The sequence below is a fragment of the Orcinus orca genome, chromosome 8 (genome assembly GCF_937001465.1).
Source record: "Orcinus orca chromosome 8, mOrcOrc1.1, whole genome shotgun sequence".
Classification (NCBI taxonomy): Eukaryota; Metazoa; Chordata; class Mammalia; order Artiodactyla; family Delphinidae; genus Orcinus; species Orcinus orca.
In genome coordinates this window covers 102,328,900-102,351,900 of record NC_064566.1, presented here as the reverse complement: position 1 = coordinate 102,351,900, position 23,001 = coordinate 102,328,900, and the positions used below count along the sequence as shown (strand labels likewise).

At 50.2% G+C, this 23,001-nt stretch overlaps 2 protein-coding genes across 5 annotated transcripts in view; one reads left to right on the top strand and one right to left on the bottom strand.

The window, feature by feature from the left end:
* Nucleotides 1-247: 247 nt before the first annotated feature.
* Nucleotides 248-3,187, bottom strand: LOC125965238 (putative uncharacterized protein KIRREL3-AS3). Its single transcript, XM_049713843.1, is given in 4 exon segments — nucleotides 248-314; nucleotides 316-349; nucleotides 596-836; nucleotides 3,152-3,187. Coding segments are annotated over 4 exon segments (378 nt in total).
* KIRREL3 (kirre like nephrin family adhesion molecule 3) overlaps nucleotides 642-23,001 on the top strand; it is a 548,805-nt gene continuing 526,445 nt past the window's right edge. For 2 of the 4 annotated variants that reach the window (XM_033406954.2, XM_004280470.3), the window contains exons 1-2: nucleotides 643-965; nucleotides 3,417-3,845. In XM_033406954.2, the coding sequence (XP_033262845.1) occupies nucleotides 3,791-3,845 (55 nt within the window). In that variant the 5' untranslated portion in view covers nucleotides 643-965; nucleotides 3,417-3,790. Of the gene's footprint in view, nucleotides 1,051-3,416; nucleotides 3,846-23,001 lie in introns of all 4 variants that reach the window. The other 2 variants (XM_049712832.1, XM_049712831.1) reach the window with 2 other exon arrangements.

Sequence of the window (23,001 nt, the reverse complement as noted above, 5' to 3'; positions counted from 1 at the left end):
TTAAAAAGCCAATGAGAAGGTTCATAATTTTTTGCCATGTATGCACCTGTGTACGCTTCGCCCCAACTAGAGGGCAAACTTTCCAAGAACAGGAGTTCACGTATTCATTCCACACATCTTCATTAAGTACCCAAAACAGGCCTTTGCACAAATCGGGGGAATAATAAATATTACAGACATTGGATGAACAGCCAGGAGGAAAGTCACTGGAAAGTGGTGATGAGTCAGAGTCTGAACTCCCACCGGCTCAGGACGCTGGACAGCGGTGCCCGGACACCCCTGTACCTGGGCCCAGAGCCTCCTGCCTCACTCTTTGTTCCTGACCTCAGGAAACAGCGGGGTACTCTTGCTGCCCAGAGACCAGGGCTTGGAAGCTGTCCGGAGGAGACTTGCACTCCAGAAACTTCTTGGCCGGGGAGCAGCAGACTCCGGAGCCAGCCCCCATTCTCGGGAGGGAGATCTCGTTCCTACCCGCTGGGCTGGGGGTTCGAAGGACACAACACCTGGCCCTGAAAGCCTGGAGGGGGCGGGAACTGATAAAGGCGGCCACGGGCTCTGCGCCAGGTGAAGAAACTCTAGAGAGGATGCCACCTGCTGGCGAGGGGCCGCGGCTCGCGCGGTGGGCGCAACGGAGACCCGGAGCCTGGATGGGCAGAGAACAAGAATTCGGGCAGTTTTCCAAGTGGCCGGTTTTCTGCTGTCTCTTCAGGGTCGCCACCTCCTCGGGTCGAGCCCAGAGACCCGGTTCTCCGCGCGGCGCGCTCCGGACGCCGAGGTTCCCAGTGGGGGCGGCGGGCGTCCTCCCCCGGCCCCCTCCCCTCGCGGCGCTTCGAGGTCTAAGCCTCCGCGCTTCTCCATCAGGTGGAGCCGTGCTGCTCGCCGCCTCCCTCCTCTGCTCCCTCCTCGCCGCGAACTGCGCGCAGGCACCTTACAGCGCCAGGAGGTTAACCGAGACCCCGGAGGAGGTGAGGCCAAGGATCAGCCCAGGCGGAGATGGCGGGGCCGCCGTCGGGGCTGGCGCCAGAGCCCGGCCGGCTGTGGGTCCTGCAGGTACCGCTGTGGTTCTCGCTGCCCCACGTGGTGGCTGCCGAAGACTGCCCTGATTTTTCCGGCACTTGGGCTTGAAAGGCCTCCTGGTCCTTTTAGAGGCAGGCAGCTCACCACTTAATCCAAGCTTTTTTCCTTTCTGCCGGAGACCAGAGGCTGCGGGGCGGGGGTGGGGGGTGGGGGGGTGGAGGGGGGAAGGAGAGGGGGATGGAGAAGGGAACAGGCCTAGCTGGCTGGGGGGTGGAGGGGGTGGGGGATCGGAGCCAGATTGAGAGTCAGGAGGCCAATCTCGGGACCATGGGGCGAGGGAAGCCAGGTCCTTCCAACCTCGGACTCCCCCCACCCCTCTTCTCCTGACCAAGAGTGAGTGTGTGTAGTTTGAAGGCACCTGTAGGTGGGCCTGATTTTGGTGGGTTGCACAAGTCGTGACCCTGGCCTCTTGATCCTGGTTTGTAGTATTTCCCTCTGGGGCTGAATTAAGCAAGTTTGGTCCCAGGCCACTTAGGAATTAGCAATCAGAATTAACAACAGTTTAAAGGGTAAATGTCAGTTAAAACATCAAATGTTGCTTTGTAAGGCACAATCTACATTCTTTAATTATTAGTCTTATTCACAGGAAGGTTGGCTTTAGGAATGACCCCCAGACCTGAAATTTCTTCCCACCCCTATAGATTCAATTGGAAAGCTCCTACTAAAGTATATTTTCACTCTTGATTATGTTATTTGACATGTTATTTAGAATTATTATTCATCTTTTGCACGTGTTTCTGATTTGTCTCTTCTATTTCATTACGTTGTCTATTATAGCAAGTCCCTGGACTAAGGTAGTGCTGACACTTTGCTTCTGTGCCTTGTTTGCTAATTTAGCTGATGGGGTGCCTCTTTTGGGTCCTCTTAGTTTCTGTTGCTCAGCATTGCTTATTTTCCCCCAAAAGTTTGCTTACAAATTTCCCTTTGATGTGTTTAACAGCCTCTAAGGGATGCAGTTAAATAAACTATTAAGAATAGAAAAGTCAACAGGGCAGACACCTACTAATTTGTAGATCTTTGATGTCAACAACCAGGTGTAAGCTCCTGATAGCACACATGTGCCCCTTCTCTCTTTCTTGTTCATAAATACTAAGGGATGTGTTTTTTAAAGTTAAGATCCACATGGAAACTTGGAATGTACCTTGCAATCAGCAAAGTCCCCAAAATATGTAATACTGTTGGAAGAAAAGCTAAGAGTTTCCCAAAACACCTCCCCAAGGTCCAGTGACTGATGAAAGTAATGATTGATTTTATAATTGCATGCCACAAATCGAGTGAGCATCTTTCATTTCCCTCTCCTTACTCATTATGTCCCCTTCTTCTGCATAATGCTGTATATTTTTATATGTTGCTTTGTAACTATCCTTACAGTTTGTATCTTATGTGTGTACTCTGCTTCCACACTAAATTATGAGCTCCTGAAGTCATGGACAGCGCCTGCAGTTTTATTTCCCCCAATGCCCTGCTTATACCAGGCATATCTAAATGTCTCTCAAATAAATAGACCTAGATAAATTTGCTTTGATATCCGGGAGGAAATAGAGTTTGATTTGAGTGTGAGTTTCATGACAGGTGAAAGACCTGAAGGTTCTTAGGAGGCAGTTGCCTGTGACCTTGGCCTCTCCTTCGCGGTAGGATTCACAGCACCTCTTGGAGAAAAGACACGCTCAGAGTGATGGGGTGCTCCTTAGAGGAGAGACTCCAAATGCAAAGCCAGCCTGCTCCCCTATCCTTAGTAGGAAATGCACAAACCAGGATAATAATAATAACAAATGGGTATGTGTCATAAATCTACCTTTTTTCCCTCTAGTTCCTTCATTTTGTTTTCTAGGAGTATGGCAAAGCAAAACCAAGGTGCAAACGTTCCCAGCTTATTACTTAGCCCCCTCCTAGGAAAGTCTCAAAAATTCAAAGCATGCTTATCTTTTCCCCAACTCCGAGACTCCTGCTGCACATACTGGCCAAGTCTTTCCTGGGGAAAGATGTACCCCCCCTTGCCTCTTGCTTTTCCCCATCCAGCCCAGTTTCCAGTCCCCCGTGCAAAGGCAAGGCAAGCATATTGTAGTATGGGTACGTGCATCCAGCCATCCTTCACTCCTTTAAACAACATTATGTCCTGTGGACAAAAAGTCACACCTCCGCTCCCTGTTCAAGATGTCTTTTGGTCAATAATGGTGGCAAAAGCTGAATTTCCCCCTATGTAGGGGGAAAAAAAGAAGGAAAGAAAGAACAGAGCCTCCCCTGCACCACCGCCACCCTCCGTTTTGCATAGATCGCCTTTCACCAAGTATTTCCTCTTTAATTATGACCTGTTTCCCCTCCCTCTCCCTCCGCCCCAGCTTCAGTGAAAGGAGCCCTTCTGTCACTCGTCACTCGCTCCCTGGCTCGCTCGCGCGCTGGCTGTGGGAGGAGCCGCCGGAGGAAGCTGTGTGCTTGGGATGCCGAGCGCCAGAGGATGGAGCTGCTCCGAGAGGGCACGTCGCTGACAAACCCGGCTTCCCGAGGCGGCTAGAAACAGGCGACTTGCCTCGGCTGGCTGCGGATCCCCTGAGGCACGGAGCCCGAGGCCACCCGGAGGGACCGACGGACAGACAGATGGTCGGCGCGAACCCGGGAGGACCGCGGCGGAGACAGGGCACCACGAGCCGCCGAGCAGGAGAAACTCACCGCGAACCCAAGTTGCCCCGCCGGCTTCCCCTCGGCGCGCGGAGGAATGAGACCTTTCCAGCTCGACCTGCTGTTCGTCTGCTTCTTCCTCTTCAGCCAAGGTAGGACCCGTGCGCCGCTGGAGTTGCAAAAAAAGTCGGCGGGGTTGTCAGGGCGCGCGAGGCTGCGGGCAGGAATGTGGGCAGGGTTCGGAAACTCGAACTGATGGATGCGTCTCCCAGTGCCCGGCCGAGAGGCACTGGCATTGCCTCTTTGCCTTTGAAAATGCAACAGAATGGTACTGTTTATTTTCCTTTGGAAGGCAGGGATACCGGAGGGGAGGGTGACTTTCTCCCCTCACTTGTCAACATCCAGCTCAAACTCCCCAATGCAAATGAGTTCTTTATGCTCCCGGTATGTTAATTAGGCGGCATCGTTGTGGCTGTGCGGCTCTGAACTTCTGGGCGCCTCCTCTCCTCCAGACGCAGGTTGGAGAAGAGGGCCGGGAGGGAGAGCTTTGTTTACGTGGCTATTTCAGCACGAATAAGGTCGGGCTGGCACGGGTGTATTCGGAAGGGAATGCGTGTGGAGGGGTCTGCGATGACAGAATGGACCGTGGCGTGATGTGCAATGTTTGGGAAAAGCTTCTCAAGAGTTTCATTGAATGTAATCGGCTTCTCTGAATACGACTGCATTCTGAGTCCTACACAGCACTAGATTTCAGGGCATACAATGAAATTCCGCCCGTGATGCTGACTGCTTCCTTTCTGCAGCTTAGCAGGGGCAGAGAAGCTGGTGGACTCTCCGAAAAGAACTTGGCCACCTCGGGCTCCCTGCCCCTGGGAGCCTTGGGGCCCGTGGGGGTGGAGGGCAGGGAGGGCCATTGGGGAGATGGATGGCCAGTGCCCGCAGAGCCGGTGGCATCCGAGTCACCTGTGGAATTGAGTTTGAGGGACAAGTCAGTCGTTTCCTTCCCCCGCTTCTGGAATGCCGGCACTGTCTCTGCCATCTGAGGCGGCATTTGTGCCAGCCAGCACAGCTCTGGGAGGAACAGGCCTCTCAGAAAAATCCACAACAGAGCACGTCCATCTGTTGATTAAATGAAGGGTAAAAGTTTTTGAGAAAGCACAGCACCGCCATGGGTGGCTGGTTTTGCAAGCAAACAGCATGTCTCCCTTTCTTCCCCTGTCAGGGAGAAGCTAGATGAGAGCAGAAACCCACACCTCCTTCCCCAGCTCCTCAGCTGCTACTTGTGGTCACTGCAGATTTTCCCGCTGTCAAACTTTGCTTCTGACCATCCTGATTTAACCTGGGGGCCCTTCCCACACCCGAGTATGCGTGTATCCCTGCTTGTATGTAATTCTAATGTACACACACGCACACACACACACACACACACACTCACGTATTCATGTGGTTTTGTGCCTCTCACCAGGGCTCCCTACAGCAGCAGGAAGATAAATTGCCTTCCCCAGAGTTTTTGGGCTGAATGAATAAGAACTGTCTCAGAACACTGGTATAGAAACATTTGGGTTCTATTACCGTCTTGTGAGATGACCCTCTTTGTTGGATGTGTGTGCTCTTGCTTAGGGGTCACACCTACACCGACACACATGCTCACTCTCATCCTCCTTTGCCTCTTACCAATTCATTCACTCAGGGAGTTACGCGTAGAATCCCTAAATAGAGGATCCAACCGTCCCTCCCCCCTACACCCAGGTTCATGGAACCAGTGCACGTTTTACTCTCTCCCTTGTTTATGTTCTTAGAAGCTTGAGCCGAGACTCCTGTCTAGATTGACACAAGAAGCCTATAGGTGTCTAAGTGCCTCTCTGGCTGTCGGAATCATCACAGTGTGCAACTCCTACTTTGCTTATTCCTTTCTCAGTACAGAGCTGTTTTTGATTGCCTCATATAAATCTTTAACTATTTACCTATGGAGGTTAGATGCTCTGCTGCTTCTATCCTAAGCCCCAAGAGCACTAGGAAGGAACCACAGCATCACGCAGTTCAGAGTTCCTTGTTGTTCCTGAGTTTTCTGAGCTTGGCCAGCTGTGCCCACCCTCCTAAATTGTAGATGCATAGTCGACGGGACTCCAAAACAAGTCTAAAGAAAGACAAGGAGACCAAAGTGGACGTAGCCAATCAGAATCCCCTACATCACCGGACATTGTAGGGTAGGTTCCTCGAGTAGATGGTGTCTCGCTGCAGGAATTAAGGGTCAAGCGGGACAATGTTTAATGGACTTCACTGGAATAGAATACCTTTTGACTTGATCCCGGGGCATTGATTCGAATGTGGATGAGTATTGTGAATTCCCCAGAGGATTCCATTTGACCCTCTACACATGTATGCTTAATTCGTATACTGTGCCCAACTCCTGCCTGGTACCATATGTGTACCGAGCTATCAGATAGAGAGGATGCACCTTCAACAGGTCACGAGAGGACTAGCCCACAGGCTTTAGGTGGCCCCCGCTCTCTCATCCCCCGTCTGCCGTTGCACCCCACCTGACACCCCCTCTGAGCCACCCGTCTGATCCCGCCTCCCGCGTTCCCTTCCTCCGGGGATGCTTTCCAAGGAAATGTGCAGAGGCTCAGGGATGGCCCTCCACTCGGAGAAAACAAATGCCCAGGGCTCTTTTGGGGGCCTTCTCTGGCCCTCTAGTGACACATCCATCTGCTGTCCGACGCCTCTCACGGCGGGAAACTGCATGTCATTTTGAAGTCGCTGGAAACACAGTTCTCATGCCTCCCATACAGAGGGGCTGCTCCCAACAGCGCGCCGAAGACTTTTAAAGTGAAACATTTAGGTAAACTCTTAACGTAAGTCATCTCAATCATCCTTTCTCTTCTAAGTTGTTAAATATTTACTCACCTTTCCTTTGTTTTCATTCCCCTTCAGAGAGTAAAATTAAGGTATAATTAATGTTAGTGATATGCTGTATCCCTTATCTTGTAAACTTTGGGCGTTTCGTATAGGTTGAGATTAAATGTGTATTGATCGTTCTTAAGGTGGCAGTAGAAAGGCCAAATGGCATTCCTCCGTTCCCGCCGTGGCCAGTGTCCCCGGGCCTGGCTCCCCACAAGGACGTGGAGAGCTGCCGGTGTGCGCTGTTTGTGGGTTTCTCTCTTGCCGGGGATGCCTCTTCCCCAGCTGTCGGGACGGCGTGCTCTGTACAGAGAGGGATAATGTCACAGCACGCTTGGCCTCCCGCAGGGAAGAGGCATGTTCTGCGCCTGGGTGAAAAGGAATCTATCCTCTTGTCATCCATACACTTAGAACTTGCTGTGTTTCTCCCTTGCTCATTTCGGTTTGCCCACAACGATTTCCTTCTGTGCCCCTCTTCATCTTCAAGACCCGCGCTATCCAGCCTGCACAGCCACGTCTTAAGTTGCTTTGGGGGGTTGATGTTCTAGCAGGACGGAGGGTGCTCTGCTTCCCGTCAGATCTCTGGTTCTGAGACCGTTCGGGGAGTGTGCAGTGGTACAATCTCGGTGCCTCCTATTCAGCCGCTCCTAGGAAAAGTGTCCTCTTCTCCACTCTCTGACGTTTTGCTCTAGCATCCTAAAGTGTCCTGTCCTGCCTTAGTAACCTTGTGGGCCTGAAAGTTCCGATTCTGGGGAGTCCAGCTCCCTTGATGGCTTTACATATGCACCACACTGCTCTGAACATGTTGGGGTGAGAGTGAAAACTTGCATTTACCTGTCAATGGCATCCCTGAGTTGAGGATTAATCCGGGGTGTCATCTCCCTGTTGGGAAGAATCTAAGCCACTTGCTTTCCTAACTTGCTGGCAGGAATCACCGAGAGGAGCTGTCAGATGGCCATCAGAGGGGCAGAGGTTCTTGGTGACACAAATCTCCAAGGGAACAGGAGAGCATCAAGCAAACAGAGGGTAAGATAGAGTGTGAGTGGAGAGAGGTAGCCAGGGGGAAGGGGACCTGGGTGGGTGACAGGAAGCATGGGAAGGGATAAGCAAGGGCAAGAGGCTTCAACTTGCAAGAAACTCCCTTGGGGAAGGCAGGGAGGGGTCTCAGAAAACAGCACGAGCACAGCCGAGGCAGCCAGAAGTATGGAGGGGATCCGAGGGGGGTTACAGGCTGAGAAGGTATTGGAAAAGGAAATTGGGAGTGAACGGCAACTTTGGAAACATTTATCCTTCCCCAGAAATATCACAGAACAAAAGACGGAGCAAGTAATAAGTGTGAGACTTCCCCCACCGGCAACCCATGTGATCTGATGGCTTGTCTAGAGGGGGAAGAATCACTTCTTTTGTCCTGGAAGGTCAGGGCACAGCTGTCAAGGGTGTGGGACCCCTTCCTTCACAGATCGCCTGGGTGAGGAGAGCTGGGACATGTCTGTTGGGCTGGGGGTGGTCACTGTGTCTGCTGCCCAGCAGGGAGCTGTCAGTTGCCAGCCAGACCTATAGAGGAGGGAGGAGATATGTCCCAGGGGGAGAGGGGTGTGTGGTGGGGTCAGGGCCTCCCCGCTGCGCTCAGAGGATCCCACAGAGCCTCCCTCTTGGGTTACAAAAGGCAGATCTCACTTGGAACATGGCAGCAGTGAGCTAGGCATGCTACCAAGGGGCAGCAGCTCCGCCTGGGGTGCCAGTGTTGGTAGGCTCCTTCCAAGCCCTGATAGGAGCCAGGGCCAGTGGGGACCTGCGGAGTAGGGCATTAGGCCTGAAGATGCAATTTTTCTTTTTTGTTCAGCCCGGTGGGGGTGACTCAGGAGGCATTATATTGCAGACCCAAAAAAGCCCATGAGTAATCCTGAGAGAATTTAAGAGATTTCAACAGCAAAATAATAACAACACTAATGATTCCTTTGATTTGCAGAGTACTTTTCTTCCAAGGAGATAAAAAGATAAACTGTTTTGGAAACACGAAGAGGGAAAGAAAATTGCCTGTGATGGAGGGTTGGGGAGGAGGCCAGGAGCATTCATTCAGGGCCTCCATGTAATTGGGGTGGGGACAGTTACACAGCCTTAGGTATCATTTCTCGGCTACAGCCCTTATCCTTGTAAGCTGTTGAGATGACTTCTAGGTGTAAAACCAGTGCAGGCTTTTTTAATCAGGGTCAACCTAGAAATAACGGGGTGCCGAATTCCTTCCCCCCACCCCAGGAACAGGGCCGTTCTAATTCAGCAGTGGAGGGGTCAGTGAGACCATGAGCTTGCTGGAATCCACCCTTGGAGTCTCACCACGGCACCGATCCTGACCTTAATGGTGGTTCTCTCAGCAGAGTGATTGGGGCCCCAGTCTTCCCTCAAGGTCAGTGGACTGTCCAACATTCATGGTGCAGGGTCTGGCTGGAGCTGCTGCCCTGGGGATGTCTGTGCCCGCCGGTTTCATATCCCATCACTTCTAGTCACAGGGAGCGGGGAGCAAAGCCTGCCAGCATCCTGTGCCAGGTTGTGATAGCTTTGCCCGGTATTCCAAATGGAGTGGGATTTTATTTCCAGCTAGGGGAAGGATGCAGAGTCTACTGCACTGAGACGGTACAGCTCTGTATGTCATCGTGGGTCAGTTTCTGTTCCCCAGGGGAAAGCCAGAATCCAGTAAGGTCGGCCCGTCAAATAGGAATATAGATATGCCTTATGGGTCATTAGAATACTTCTGTCACATTCACGCAAAGAATGCTGTGTCCTGCTCTCTGCTGAGCTTGAAGAGTATACCCAACCCACGCAGTTGCCATAGACTAGGGATCTCCACCCCACATTAACCTTAACTTTCATTAACTTTCTACTTCTAACCCACTGAAAGAGCTAGGGATCAAATATGGCGCTTTTTTTTTTTTCCGTCCTCTCCCAATGGTAAAAATGAGTATTCTGGCTGTATACTTCTAGAAGTCAGTAAATGTCAACATTAGGTAAGTGTTTCCTTTGTGTAGTTGCAATTTAGCATAAGCTGCTTGGAAACAGATGTTTTCCCTAAGCATACAATGTTTCCGTGAGGACACAGGCCATACCGCTATGAGGATTAAATAAATGTCAGCTTCCCCTGGGCACGTTGGTAACAAGTTAAAGCCACGGAAACAGTGGCCAGCACGAGTGACTCCTGCTCGTTGTAGAGTTATTGTGTTGCAGCCCTGGCTGGGGCATGGAGCCTGAGAGACGGACACTCGTCCTCTCCTGGCTGAAATCAAGCAAGGAGTAGCCACATGTAGACACCTCCCGACACGCCGTGGGGAGGTTTCTCCTGGCAGCCAAGAAGCCGTACCGTGCCCACTTTCAAGCCTCCTCCCATCCGTGAACCCCCTCTCCACACACATGCATGCCTGCCCGCACGCACGCACATACCACTTATTGCTACAGTGTAGTGATATCCAGAACTTAGAACGAATCGGCCATTTTCCTCAAATGCAGGAGGAGCTTTTCCCCTAATCTTCCACCTGGTGTTGGTGGCCTCCTGAGCAAAGTGACAGAGATTTGCCTGAGGTTGTTTTTCGATCATTGAAACCAACGCTGCCATGGCATGCATGTGTCCTCATTAAAAGGAGGTGTGCCCATCAGGCTGGATTATCTTAGGTGGTCTGCTTGCTTGGCCTGTGTTCACCGGACAATTGTTGCAAGTTCACGTTCTTTCTAACTAGTGCCTAGAAGACAGGAATTTGAAATCTGACACTGACAGCTGCAGCAGTGACAACCAAACATCATTTTCGCCTTTCCACACTCTTCCCCAGGGGCTCCAGAGGGTCTGCGTCTCAGAGGGCCACATTTCTTCCTCCTTCCTTTGTGATTAAGTAGCATTTTATGACACCAGAGCTCAGCCTGTCCACTCAGCCAGCCCTCACTGGGGGCCTCCTACGTGGTGAACACACTGTGCCAGGGACTTTTGATGAAAAGATGACTGAGGCTGTGTTTCTGCCCCAGGGGAGCTCTCAGGCTAGTCAAGGAGCAAACAGTCGGACTTGTCGTTACAATTCAACAGCTCAGAGTAGTCAGAGTGTGCTGAGAGCATCAGGAATCGCTGAAGGTATTAAGAAGGGCTGTGCAGAGGAGGTGACTTGATCGTAAAAGGTGTGTAGAGTTCTCCCGACGATGCAAAGAAAGATGGTCCCAGATGGTACCTCAGATGTGTGCACAGGTCAGAAGGCGGGACAGGATGTCAGGGTTCAGAAGCAGTGGTTTGTTTGGGGGCTAGACTTCTGGGTGTTGAGGAAGCTTGTGAATGGCCGTGAGTGCCATGCTAAATGTTTTGAGGATGGATCATCAGAATTAAGTCTATTCTTTAGAAACATCGTTAGTAGCTTATGGGTCTCTAATGCTCTCTATACCATGGGTTCAATGGACAAAAAAAAAAAAAAGAGAGAGAGACAGATCAACATGTTATTTATTCTTGGTATTCCCTGTGTTGCACATGGGGCTTAAAAAATGTAGAATTGAGTGGAAATAGCCTCACTCATCTTCCTACGTAGTAGTGTGTATAGGGATGGAAAGTGGACAGGACCACGGAGAACACAGAAGCAGGGATGGCCGAGTACATGCAGGACTGTTAGTCGGATGGAGTGCTCTGAGGAATGGGAGTTTCCAGTTTCTGGGGCCCCTGGAAGGCTAGGCAGAGGTGGAGGAAACCTAACATTGAGGACGAATGGTAAATCAGAAAGGCAGATGGGGGCAAGGATGAGACAAGCAAGAGGTGCCTGGGGACGTTCTGCTGAGGACTTCTTTCCTGTTCTCAGGAGGAAGCTAAGCTACCCTGGCTCTGGGGGAAACAAGGTTACAAGCTAACTGATTTTACTCGGAGATGCTTACAAGTCTCCAGCACCCAGTAACCTTTCATTCAAGAGTAGAGAACATCATCAGATCACATGCTCCACACTCTGGCCCGCTCTCTTCAGGAGATGGCGGGGCTGGCGGGACAAGCTCAGGGGTGAAGCCAAACCCTGCACTGGCGTGCAGGAAGAAGACAGTGACATCTCCAAGACTGTCCACAGCTAACCCTACTGTCGAAGGCTGGCTGGGTAGATGGCCTGCCATTGCTGCAAGGCTATGAGTGGAATTCGGGCCATCGAGAATGGAAGAGTCGAGATGGACAACAATGTCCTACTGTACAGCACAGGGAACTTTAGTCAATATCCTGGGTTAAACCATAATGGAAGAGAATATAATAAAGAACATATATCTATGTATACTTGATTCACTTTGTTGTACAGCAGAAATTAACACAACATTGTAAATCAACTATACTTCAATAAAAGAATAATAATAAAGTGAGTCTCCTGAAAAAAATAAATAATGATAATGGAAGAGTCAGATTGGAAGGTAGACTAGATAACATCGAAATTCTCTCCAATTCCAAGATTTCCTAAATATTATCTATTAACAACAAGCTATTTATTTTGGATAATACACTCTTCTACCATCCTCTATCATCTAGAAAGTAGATGATGGGTTATAGATCTCTTTGTCCAGCTCATTTTCTTGCAGGTGCCAGACAGATTCTTTGGGTTGTTGTTGGTGGCAGCAGTGGTAGCAATGATTATGGTATCAGAATGATGATGATGATATTTAGCGTTTGTGTAAAGCTTCCCACGTTGCACATGGCTTTCCACGAGCACTGCTTCGTTCGTCACCGTGATAACAGTGAGAGGCGGCCACTGTCACCATCTGGCCCTCAGAAAGGTTCCTTTGCTGACCGCGCTCACTCCCCATCGTGCTCACTGCGTTGTCGAGAAGCCTCAGTGCTTCTCAAGAGGCTGGCGGATCCGCATCAGCAGCGCTGACAAACGCATGAGAGGATCCTAAGCTGGGGCCTGAGATGAGCCACCTTCTTAGAACTTGTGCAAATCCTCAGTGTCTAGGCACAGGCGAGGGCTTCAGGGGGTGTCCCCTATGAAAATTGGGGAGTTGACCTCTGAACTGTGACCCCGCATTGCAGCTCTGTCTCTTTTTGATCGACTCCAGACTCTTCCTGAGCTGGTCCCTTCCTCTGTCCGGCCTTCAGCTTTAACTTGAAGGCCCGAGGTTTCCAGGCCCCTCCACCTGGGGAAATGACAGGCCAGCCTTTTGGGCTGAATGGCAGTCAAGGAGCTGCTGCTTGGGTAGCTCCTTTCGTAGCTGTTCTGACAAAAACAAAAACAACCAAAAACAGCCAGGGGCTATTCTTAACTGGTTGATTAAAATCTCCGTTTCTTTTATCGCCCTGGTGCCTAGCACCCTAGTCAGCATATGGGAGGCTATGAATAAATATCGACTATTGGAATAAAATGTGGGGGAAAATGAAAGAAAAGAACACGGTGCCTCGGATCCCCCCGCATCACCACACACCACAGCAGAGGCTGAGACGCGCCCCCCCCCGCCACTGTAGGACGGAGGAGAGACCTTGATGGTTTAAAGTGTGGTCTTGCCCTGTAGGAAGATGTTCCTCTCCCACCAAGGCCTTGAATGACCCTCGGGTCACCAGGAACACTGCCGAGAGAAACACCCTCACCCTCTGGCAGCCACGCACTCCTCCCAAGAAACAGTCGGGCCTTCTGTTCTTTAATGTGTGTCAGTTCCCATCTCTGTCAGTCACCTGCACATGTCACAGGTGATGCAGCTCCGGTGCAGCGTGACAGGCCATCTGTCACCCTCGGCAATGCTGGGAGCTATGACAGCTTCAGAGTGACACCGGGCCCCGCTGGCTCATCAGGCAGGTGTTCAGGGGACAGAGACTTAGAGCTCTCTCCCGGGGACCCAGCCCGGTGCCGCACAAGGAGTGACGGCCCCCCTTCCCTGCCTGCCTACCCTCATCCCAGAGGAAGGGCACCTGCCGATTAATCTCCCAGTGGCTTTGTTCTCCACGTCCTACGACCCGCACTTTTCTGTGCCCGCTTAAGGATGCTGGGGTCTACCCCACGTTCGCGGGGAGTCCCATTTCTTCGGGGAGCTAGACTCTGAAGCCTCCTTCTTGCATAAGACACTGCGCCCTTGTGATGGGGCCTGGGGAGACAGGGCCTGTGTTTGTCTTGGGACCATATCGGTCAAGAGCTGGCAGAGCAGAACATTGTGGGATCTGAAACCGGGTGAGCCCTGCAGTTCCTACATCTGCCTGACGGTGGCAGCAGCAGCGCTTGGAAAGCCCAAGAATGAGCTGAAAGCAGGAGGCCCAGGGCTGCCTCTTAGTACCAGGAAGAGAGTCAGGGTGCCCAGGCAACGGAGCTGGGGCAGCTGAGGGCGGGCAGAGGGCCTGGAAGGGAAGAGCAGGCCTTCCGGAGGGCAGCAGCTCCCCAAGGAGGCTCACTTCCTTTCTCCTCTTTCTGATGGATGTGAGGGCAGAGTGTTACGGGGGACGCCTATGTAGAGCGGCAAGAGGTATGTGGACACATTTCAAAATGCTCGAGGGGCTTGGAAGAGCTACAGAGAGAGGGGCTAGAGAGCCCCCGCTAGCGGTGTCGCTGTCTGCAGTGATGTCTGTCCTGAGGGTGATGGATGGGTTAGTCCTCCCAGGAGGGCGGCTGGCAGCCAGGAACCCTACTTCTCCCCGGGGAGCCCACTGCCCCCCAAGGTGTTTGCCCCTTTAATGATCTGGGAGCCAGTATTTCTGCTGCTGCGCCCCTCTGCTGCTGAAAAAGCCAAACAGACGTGCTCAAATTAGTCCTCATAATCCCTGATCTCGCGGGCCGGCTCGAGAGGAGCTACTCTGTTTTCACCTGTGGACAGAAACAGGCACCCTTTAAAAATTGCCATGTGCCACGGCTGCTCGTTTGAAAGTGTGTCTCTCCAGGCAGGGTAACCGGATCCTGACACAGACACGGCTAGCCGATGCCCTGCGCTCTGTCGGAGGGAAAGGGAGGAGTCCTCTTGGCCCCAAGAACACCTTACCTCTTCCTTTATCTTCTAGGGGGAGGTAGCTGCCTTATTCACCTTTTGAGAATTACAAGCGGGTTGGACCTCTGCCCGGGGTCGATCCACGGGTGGCATAAGCTAATATAGTGAGATGTGGGATGAAGGAAGGGTGAGGCGTCACTGGAGCATCCCTCTTGTCTTCTCTGTGTGGCCTGAGGGGCCAGTAGAACTGGCTGTTTATGTTGTCTGAAATCGTCAGACATTGTGTGACTGTCCATTAGGTTTTGGTTGCCAGTGGGATTTTATATGAGGTTTTGCTCAAGCCAGAGCAGCCTCCCACACCTGAGTCACCACCACTGTCCCTTGCTGCTTGCTCAGGAGTGTGGAGACTCACTGTCTGTCTTCCTAGGGGTGGGGGAGGGCGCAGCGGAGTTGGGAGGACATAGGATGCTCTGTCCATACTACTAACAGGCCCGCTGGTACATGGCAGGTGATACCTTGAGTATCTCATATCAGAAAAGAAAACTGTTGGCATAAGGTTTGCAAAACCTTGCTTGAAACTGCAGATGTGATGCTAACACAGGTCAGAGAGGAAAAATAGAGCTGCATGATTTGAGAATTTGCTAAAAATAATAGAGATAGCTCTCTTCCCCACATAAAAAGATGTTATAGCAAGGTGGTATGTATGTGCCCTTTGTCCCCTGCCTTCCTGGCCCCCTGATTTGGCCACCTGCTCCCCTTTTTCCTTTTACAAACACGACCCTCCCTCTGGGATCCTTCAATAGAGAGGGGAAATGGTGAGAACAGAGAAGAAGCAAAACTTCTAATAGTCTCATTGTGTTTCTCTTTCTACCACTAACACCTGCGGTTGTTGAGCTGGAACCAGCCATGGGGAGGCACTGTTGAGGCCTATGGCCAGGTCCTTTGCTGAGCTTGCCTGCATTTGCCTATTTAATCCTCACAGCAACCTGATAAAGCCAGGACTGTCATACCCATTAGCAGATGAAAACTACTGAGGCTTAGATTCCATAATTTGCCCGAAGGTCGCACCACAGACAAGCATGGAGCCACCATTGAAACACTTGGATGAAGACCCACGTCCTTTGCCGTCCATCCCTTCAGGAAGAATTCTGGTCCCACTAGTCCCTTATAAGCCACAGAAAGCCCTGGCCGGGGCTGTGGTCCTCCTCGTTCCTAACTTGTAGGGCTTGGGGAAGAGAGCTGGTAAAAATGGAAGAAATCGTCTCCCCTTATGCAAAAGCACAAGTAAGAATTTGAGAAGCTTTGCTCCACGGCTGGTGCTACTTTTGACCTCCACAACCCATCTCCAATTCAGCTTAACATTTTGAAAACCAAGTGCTGATTTCTTAACAGGAATCCATCACCACCTAACTTTTCTTCAGTGGATTAGAAAAAATGTGAAACCCCATTCTGCTTAGGGAGAGGTTAGTCTGCTGTTAGCCGTGCACTGTGAGAACAGAGCTACTTGACGGGAAGAGGCACTCAGGACATCAAAACCCTCCTTTTTGTCAAGTCTAGAAGAGTAGAAATGTCAGAAGACCACATGGTTCTGAAATGATTAATACTGGTCGTTAGGAAGAAGTAGAAAAGACTCTTGAAAAGCAGGGGAGTCCAAATGCCATTCAGACTTCGACTCTCCTCACTTTGGATCCAGCAGGTACATCTTATCTTGTGTCAGAAATTATTTCTGAATATGGCATGTACCTACCAAGACCATGCTTGAAATCACAATATTGGTTTCAGATAGACACTTAAGATAAACTAGCAAAACATGAAAGTTCTTCGAAGTTTTCAAAGCTCCTTTAAATCGAATCAGAGGAATACAGAGGAAGAATGCCAGGCAGGTAGATCTCCACATGAAAGACGGAAACCTCCTTCTTATTCCACGGCCCAAGCCCTTCAGTGGAACACACAGATCACATCAGCAGTGCACTGTCAGCTGTCGCCAGGGCTCCAAATCCACGTGGATGCCCGTTTCTCTGGGCATGAGCTTTGCCTTGGTTTTTCTCTTCATCAGACCAGGGCAGAGGTACTCACAGATAGAGATCCATACTTTACAGGTGAAAGCAGCTGAATGCTGAGCTGATCAGAATCAAGAAATACCATCAAGAGAAACAGATTACTTTCCTCCCCTTTTCTCCTGCGAATAATAATAGAATATCTACATTCCCCTCTTATTATCAACGGATATCCACTTTCTAAAATCCATACCCCTGAATTCCTGCTAAGGAAAATAAAAATATTTACACTGCTGTATTTTTAAGAGAAATTCTTCTTACATTGTCAACGTCTTAGTCTGACGTCTGAGTCTTAGTCTGAGTCTTCTTATGTTTTCCACCTTAAATGTTTACATAGGCATGGCAGCGCTGTTTACATCTTTCTTAAGGGCTGTTGCAACCATATGAACTGAAAAAAGTATTTTCAAATCCAAGTATGAATATCCTTTACACCGAACAGTTTTGCTACTTTTGTTGAGTAGGGTTCAGAGGATTTGAGTGTCCACGAGGCACCCGTGGAGGTGGGGCGTGGAGGTCACAACGTTCCTCTCAATAAATACTGAGATGTTTTAAAGGAACAGCTTCATGGACACTTGTCTGTAAAAGGAAAACGAGTGTCTGGTGGTGCGTTTTCTGGCATGGGACTCACCTGCATCCACTCTATCCCCGGCCCCCCCAGCCTCACCTCCATGTGAATCTTACTTATATTAGCTTAGGCTGTACAAGGGGTCTTGGGAGTGGTTTTTAACCAGAGGAAGTAAGGTGACTCATGGGAGCTGCCTCTAAGAGTTTTATATCACATTATCTTAGGATGACTTACCCGGTGAGAACGGACCCAGGAATCTCCATGAGTCCTGAGCTAGGAAACCAGACAAGCACCAAGGCCAAGAACATACAATTTAGAACGTGGTGGCTCTGCCCACCCATCACTGCGAAGAGCTCTGAGGATCACTCCTTTCCGGGTGACTCTCAGCCCTGATCCCCTCAGGGAGCCCGGGAGAGCCACGTGAGGGTCTGTGCTGACAGGAGAGAATGTAGCATAGGACGGCCATAGATTTTCTTCCACCTGCACTTCAGAATGTTTAAGTCAGGGCTGTATACCAGAGACGCTCATGTCCATAAAGGATGGATTTTCTGGGTCCAGATTCCGCACGTATAAAATAAGGCACCCCAAGAATTCTTGTTATGTTTTTTTAAAAAAAAAATCTTCAAGGTCAATACAACCACAGACATTGATATTTGCTTCATTGTGAACTGGGATCTGCTAGCTGCTTATGGTCATTTTATTTTTCAATTCGTAAAAAAAGATGTTCTCATCACTGGGCCTCTGGGCCTCCTTCTTCAACCCAAATCACCCATAGGAAACCAAATGCAGGAGCTGATGACTATGGTGATGGGAGGAGAGAGAGAGGTGGGGCCGGTGCCAGATTTGAAGGCACGCTCAGCGCCCCCAGGCATTTACATAGAACGTTATGGTTTCAGATCCCTTTGACATGTATTATGGTCAACTCTCATCCTCACTTTAAAAGATAAGGAAAATGAGACAGTCGGGTTCAGTGGCTTCTCTCAGGTCACACAGGTAGTCAGTGTGAAAGTGAAGGTGGAAACCAAATCCAAGCCCAGAAGTTCTTCCACTCTCCCTCCTCCATGCCCCCCATGCTGGGTTCCTGCCTCCAAGGAGCCTGTCCTTAGAGGGCGCTTGGCAGACTGGGCCCTGGGGGGTATTTCCTGCATCATCACGTGGATTGGGATGGGGTCAGTGTGTCCACGGAGAGGCAGGAGAGCAACTTGTGCAGGGAGCTCGGCAAAGATCCTGGGAAAGGAGCGATGGCTGCTTCCAGCTGAGGCACACGGGTCTCTGTGCAGAAGCTGTGGGGAAATTGCTCTTGACTGGGGCTCTCTCTTGTAAATGAGGCATAATAAGGGGACTTAGTAGCTCCAGTATAGTGAGGACTTCACCGTGCCTGGAAGCTTCTCCCAGGGCACCTGCCATGAGTCTGTCCACCAAGGAGGACCTTGCTGGGGTCCAGAGCACCCTCCACACCCCCTCATCCTCCGAGCATGTGGCACCAGCTCTAGACTAGAGGCCTGGAGTCCATTCCCTCTGTCTCGTGTCTGTGGCGTGGCTCTGGATGTGGCCTTCCTATGTAAAAGGGAACCAGGCTTCCTCTCCCACGTGCCTCCCAAAAGTGTTACTTATTGAGGAGTGCTTTGAATCGTTACGAAGCGTGCTAAGCAGAGGGGAGGTATTTGTCACCCTCTGGTTTAGCGTTTCCAGACGTGGTGAGCTGGTGCCCAAAGTCAGGACAGGTCTGCTTGGATCCTCGGTCTCTTTTCAAGGCAGGACAGTGTGTGGCTTTCTGGGGGAGCAGGTGAGGCCAGGCAACCTTTCTCAACAGAGTTCATCAGGAGAATTAAGCTCAAAAGGCCTAAAAGACATCCATTGTATTAATGAATTAATGTGTTCCCTCTGCAGCTAAAATGGTTCTAGGTATGTGCTATGCTTGGGAGAAGGGAAAAAAATACTCATATTGTTTTCTGGTTTTCCTGGTTCAGAAGAGGAACCCCAGTTGAGAAAGAGTGGACGGGGCTATATTAGTTTCCTATGGCTGGTATGCAAATTACCACCGACTTTAGTGGCTTAAAACAGCATGAATGTGTCCTATTACATTTCTGGAGGCCAGAAGTCTAAAATGAGTCTTCTGGGCTGAGATCAAGGTGTGGACAGGGCTGGTTCTTTCTGGAGGCTCTAGGGGAAATCTTTTCCTCGCCTTTTCTGGCATCCAGAGGCAGGCCACCTGCATCCCTTGGTTAGTGGCTGCTTGCCTGCCTCTCTCTGACCTCTTGCCTCTGTCACCACATCTACTGCGACTGAATCTGAGCCTCCCACCTCTCTCTTTTAAGGTTGCTTGTGATTATATCAAGCCCACCCAGATAATTCAGGATAATCTCAGCATCTCTTAACTGAATCACATCTACAAGGCCCTTTTTGCCTTGTAAGGTGACCTATTCCAGGATTAGGACATAGACATCTCTGGGGGGTTCATTATCCTTCCCACCTCAGGGACCAAAGTCAAAATTGGAGCTGGGTGGCCCCTCTTTTTCAGGAAAATGTAGGCATTCCCATCCTGCCTCTCTGTGTGAGAAATCTGTGCCTCAGTCTCCCTATCCATAAATTAGAGAGAACTATGTCCCACCCATGTATATTTATCAAGGACTTTGGGATTATCGAGTAAAAAGTGCTTACTGTGGGATGGCTGTTGTAATACCCGACTATGACTTGGTATAAATTATGCCCACGTTAATCAGTGGAGCTACTACTAGATACAACGTTCCTCTGGTCCCATGGAGGAGAGATTAGGGGAGCATCTATCAGAGTCTATAGTTAAACCTCACTAAATGATTCTTAATAGCGATTTACTTTGACTTCATTAGCACGGAGTATGGGAACGCTCCTTGCAAATATCATATAGCCTGGCCTCCTCCTGTCTTTGGAGTCATTGAAATGGAACGGAGATAAACAGCAATAGTGTAAAACAAAGGACACGTGGACACTGGGTTTTTCTACGTGGATTCGCTGTAGTAGATCTTTCTCTCCTGGCCTCTGCGTCTGGCTGAGTCTCTGGCTGGGCATGAGGCACAGGGAGTGGGCGTAAGTATGTGGCAGTGAACATGGGTTTGGAGGCTCAGGGATGAGTATGTGTGTTCTTCCACGTGCCCAAGCAAAGCAGAGTGTCTGTTATGATTGCATTAGACACCACTTTGGATCGTGTAGGTCTTGAGGTTCCATTAGTGTGCTGTAAAGGCTTCGGGAGGTCTCCCTCAGGTTAGCCATGTAAGGAATTTGGAAGCTTAGCCCTTCTTGCCCACCTCGCCACCAGGGGCCGTAAGACTCCATAGAAGACCTGGGGGCTGTTGGCCCCTTGCCTTGGTGCACGGCGAGGGCTGGAGTGGCCAACCCTTTCCCGGGCCAGCTCCCAGGCCTCCAGGATGCAACATGGGAGGCCCCAGATGGGCCTCTGAGCTGGCCCCCACCCCACGCTCACTCTGAAATCCCCCCCAGCTCTACCCCGGGAGCCCAGGGAGAGACTCCATCAGCAGGCAATGATAGCGTCTTCAGATAGGTTTACAAAACGTTCAACCCTGGGAGAGCCTGAGTCCAGGAAAGGTTATGTTGCTGCTAAACTGTCCCAAGGGGAGCATCACAATCAGCTTTAACCCCGGGGCTCTGGGGAATTAGAGGAGAGACAAGCCCTGGGAATGATTATAATCCCACCGTGCAGCGCTCCCCCTATTTATTTCTTCATATGGATGAATTTGTATATATTTGCATTTTGTTCTATCTGATAATATGCATTGAATTCAAATTGAAATGACTTGAATAGATTTGAATATTAATGAGGCATTTAAAGGCTGCCATCCCTGGCAAAGTCCCCTGGCAAGGGAGCCTGTGGTGCAGGAGCTCAGCCATCTCCTCGGGCACCCGCCCCACCAGACACCAGCACCGTAGCCCAGGGCAGGGGAGGGCCGCCCTCGGGGAGGAGGGAGGTGCCCCCCGGCACCAAGCTAGGAGCCTGCTCCACTGAGGGAGTGCGTTGAAAACAGCCCCCAGAGTGGGTTTGGCTTCTCGTCAGACATCCAGACACATGGTTTTAGCAAGGTCATGAAGGGCAGGAGGTTTTCCCACATGAAGAAAAGCCTACTGCCTTTCCGTCCTAGAACTGGGGGGGTGAGCGGCAGAGTCGTGTTGCAACCAGACAGGTCCAGGTGAGGGTAGCTCTTCCTCAGGGACCCATCCAGGTGCTGTGCTTTCTTCTGCCCTGGGTCCCGGAGCTCAAGCACATGTAACACCTCCTGGTTATTTTCTACAGGATGATGACAGTTTGCCCATGTGTTCTCAGTGGGCCTGAGGGCTGTCCGTTCTTCTCGAGGCTCTGGTAGGAAATCACTAGATACTGGTCACTGCACCCTGCCTGGACCTTGGGTTAACCTCCAAGAAGAAATACGATAGAAAGGCTGTGAACATAAGAACACCCCGTCTGGGGCTCACTGGCCATCTTTCTTCTCTTTGTCTAGACATTTGGGTAGCAGTTTGTCCTAAAAGGTGTCCTGTGGTTCCAGGCTTCAAATATTTAACCCTTAGCATCAGAATTTGTAGCCCCATCATGTAAGAATGGCGTTTTCTGGCAATTTGCATTGGGTTAATGGTTGTCTGTTGTATAGAGTATTAGGGATTAACATTTCTAAGTGATCCCCAAATTATTTGATTTTGTCCTAACTCAATCTTGGCTGGTTCCAAGTTTAAGCCCATAGCACCCATTCTAGTGGCTAATTGTGAGAGCAGGTAACAATGAGAATATACTTGGGAGTCATTTAGTTTCCTATTCCATGAGCTCTCATGTATACCCCATTTTCACTTCTAATTCAACAATCTGAAAACTAAAGTCATTGTATCCCCTGTTGTGGTCCTAATCTCAGTGAAGGCTACCCCCATATTCCCAATACCTTGTTCTGAAACCCAAGTTATCACTAGCCTCTTTCTTCATCTCCCACAGCCAATCAGCTCTCTTACCATAACACATTTTCTCTGCACCGTCTCTATTTTCTCTTCTATTGCCCAACTTGTTCTCATCCTTTTCTCCCAAAGTATTAGAGCATCCTCACAAGTTCCTCACTTTTTGTTCCGAAGTCATCCTTCACCGTCGTCATTCTTCACTACTTGTAGCTTCCTAAGATACAAGTCAGATTTACTCTTACCCATCTCAGCAAGTCCACTGGTTACCTGTAAACTGAGCCCCACACCTCGCCCTGGAATCTGAGTCTACACCATCAGCCCACACTGAAAGTGCTATATAATCTGGCACCAGCTGTCTTCCTAGCATCATCGTCTCTCCATTTCTCCTTGCTCTCCTAGCTTTAGCCAAAAAAAAAAGATGTTGCCTGGATGTACCATGCCTTCATGTCTTGGCATATGCTATTCCCTCAGCCTAAATATTCTTTCCTCATCATTTATTAAAATACTCTTCCTGTTTCAAGGCTCAGCTCAAACCTCACCTCTCCCATGAAGTCATTTCCTGTTTGCAGCTTAGAGACTGCGCTTTCTCTGTCCTCCCCCGACAATGATGTAAATATCCTGTAGTATCAGGTGATCCATCCTGTCCAGACTGCTGCTTACTCAATATCTCACCCACTCAATGGCAAGTCCCACAAGGAGAGAAACTCTAATGTTTTGACATTTTTCGTATCATCTGATCATCTGTGACCATCAACAAATATTTAATGAGTGAGTACATGAACTGAATGAGTGTAAAAGATACACTGTTGTCTAGAGCTTGTCCAGTTCTCTGCAGCATCCTGTTCGGCCCTTGCCCCATCCAGCATCTCATTGTCCTGAAAGGACACTGATGTTTATTAAGCGCTTGCTACACAGGCCAGGTGCTTCTCATGATCTCATTTGATTCTCCACAAAAACACTGAGATGAAAAGA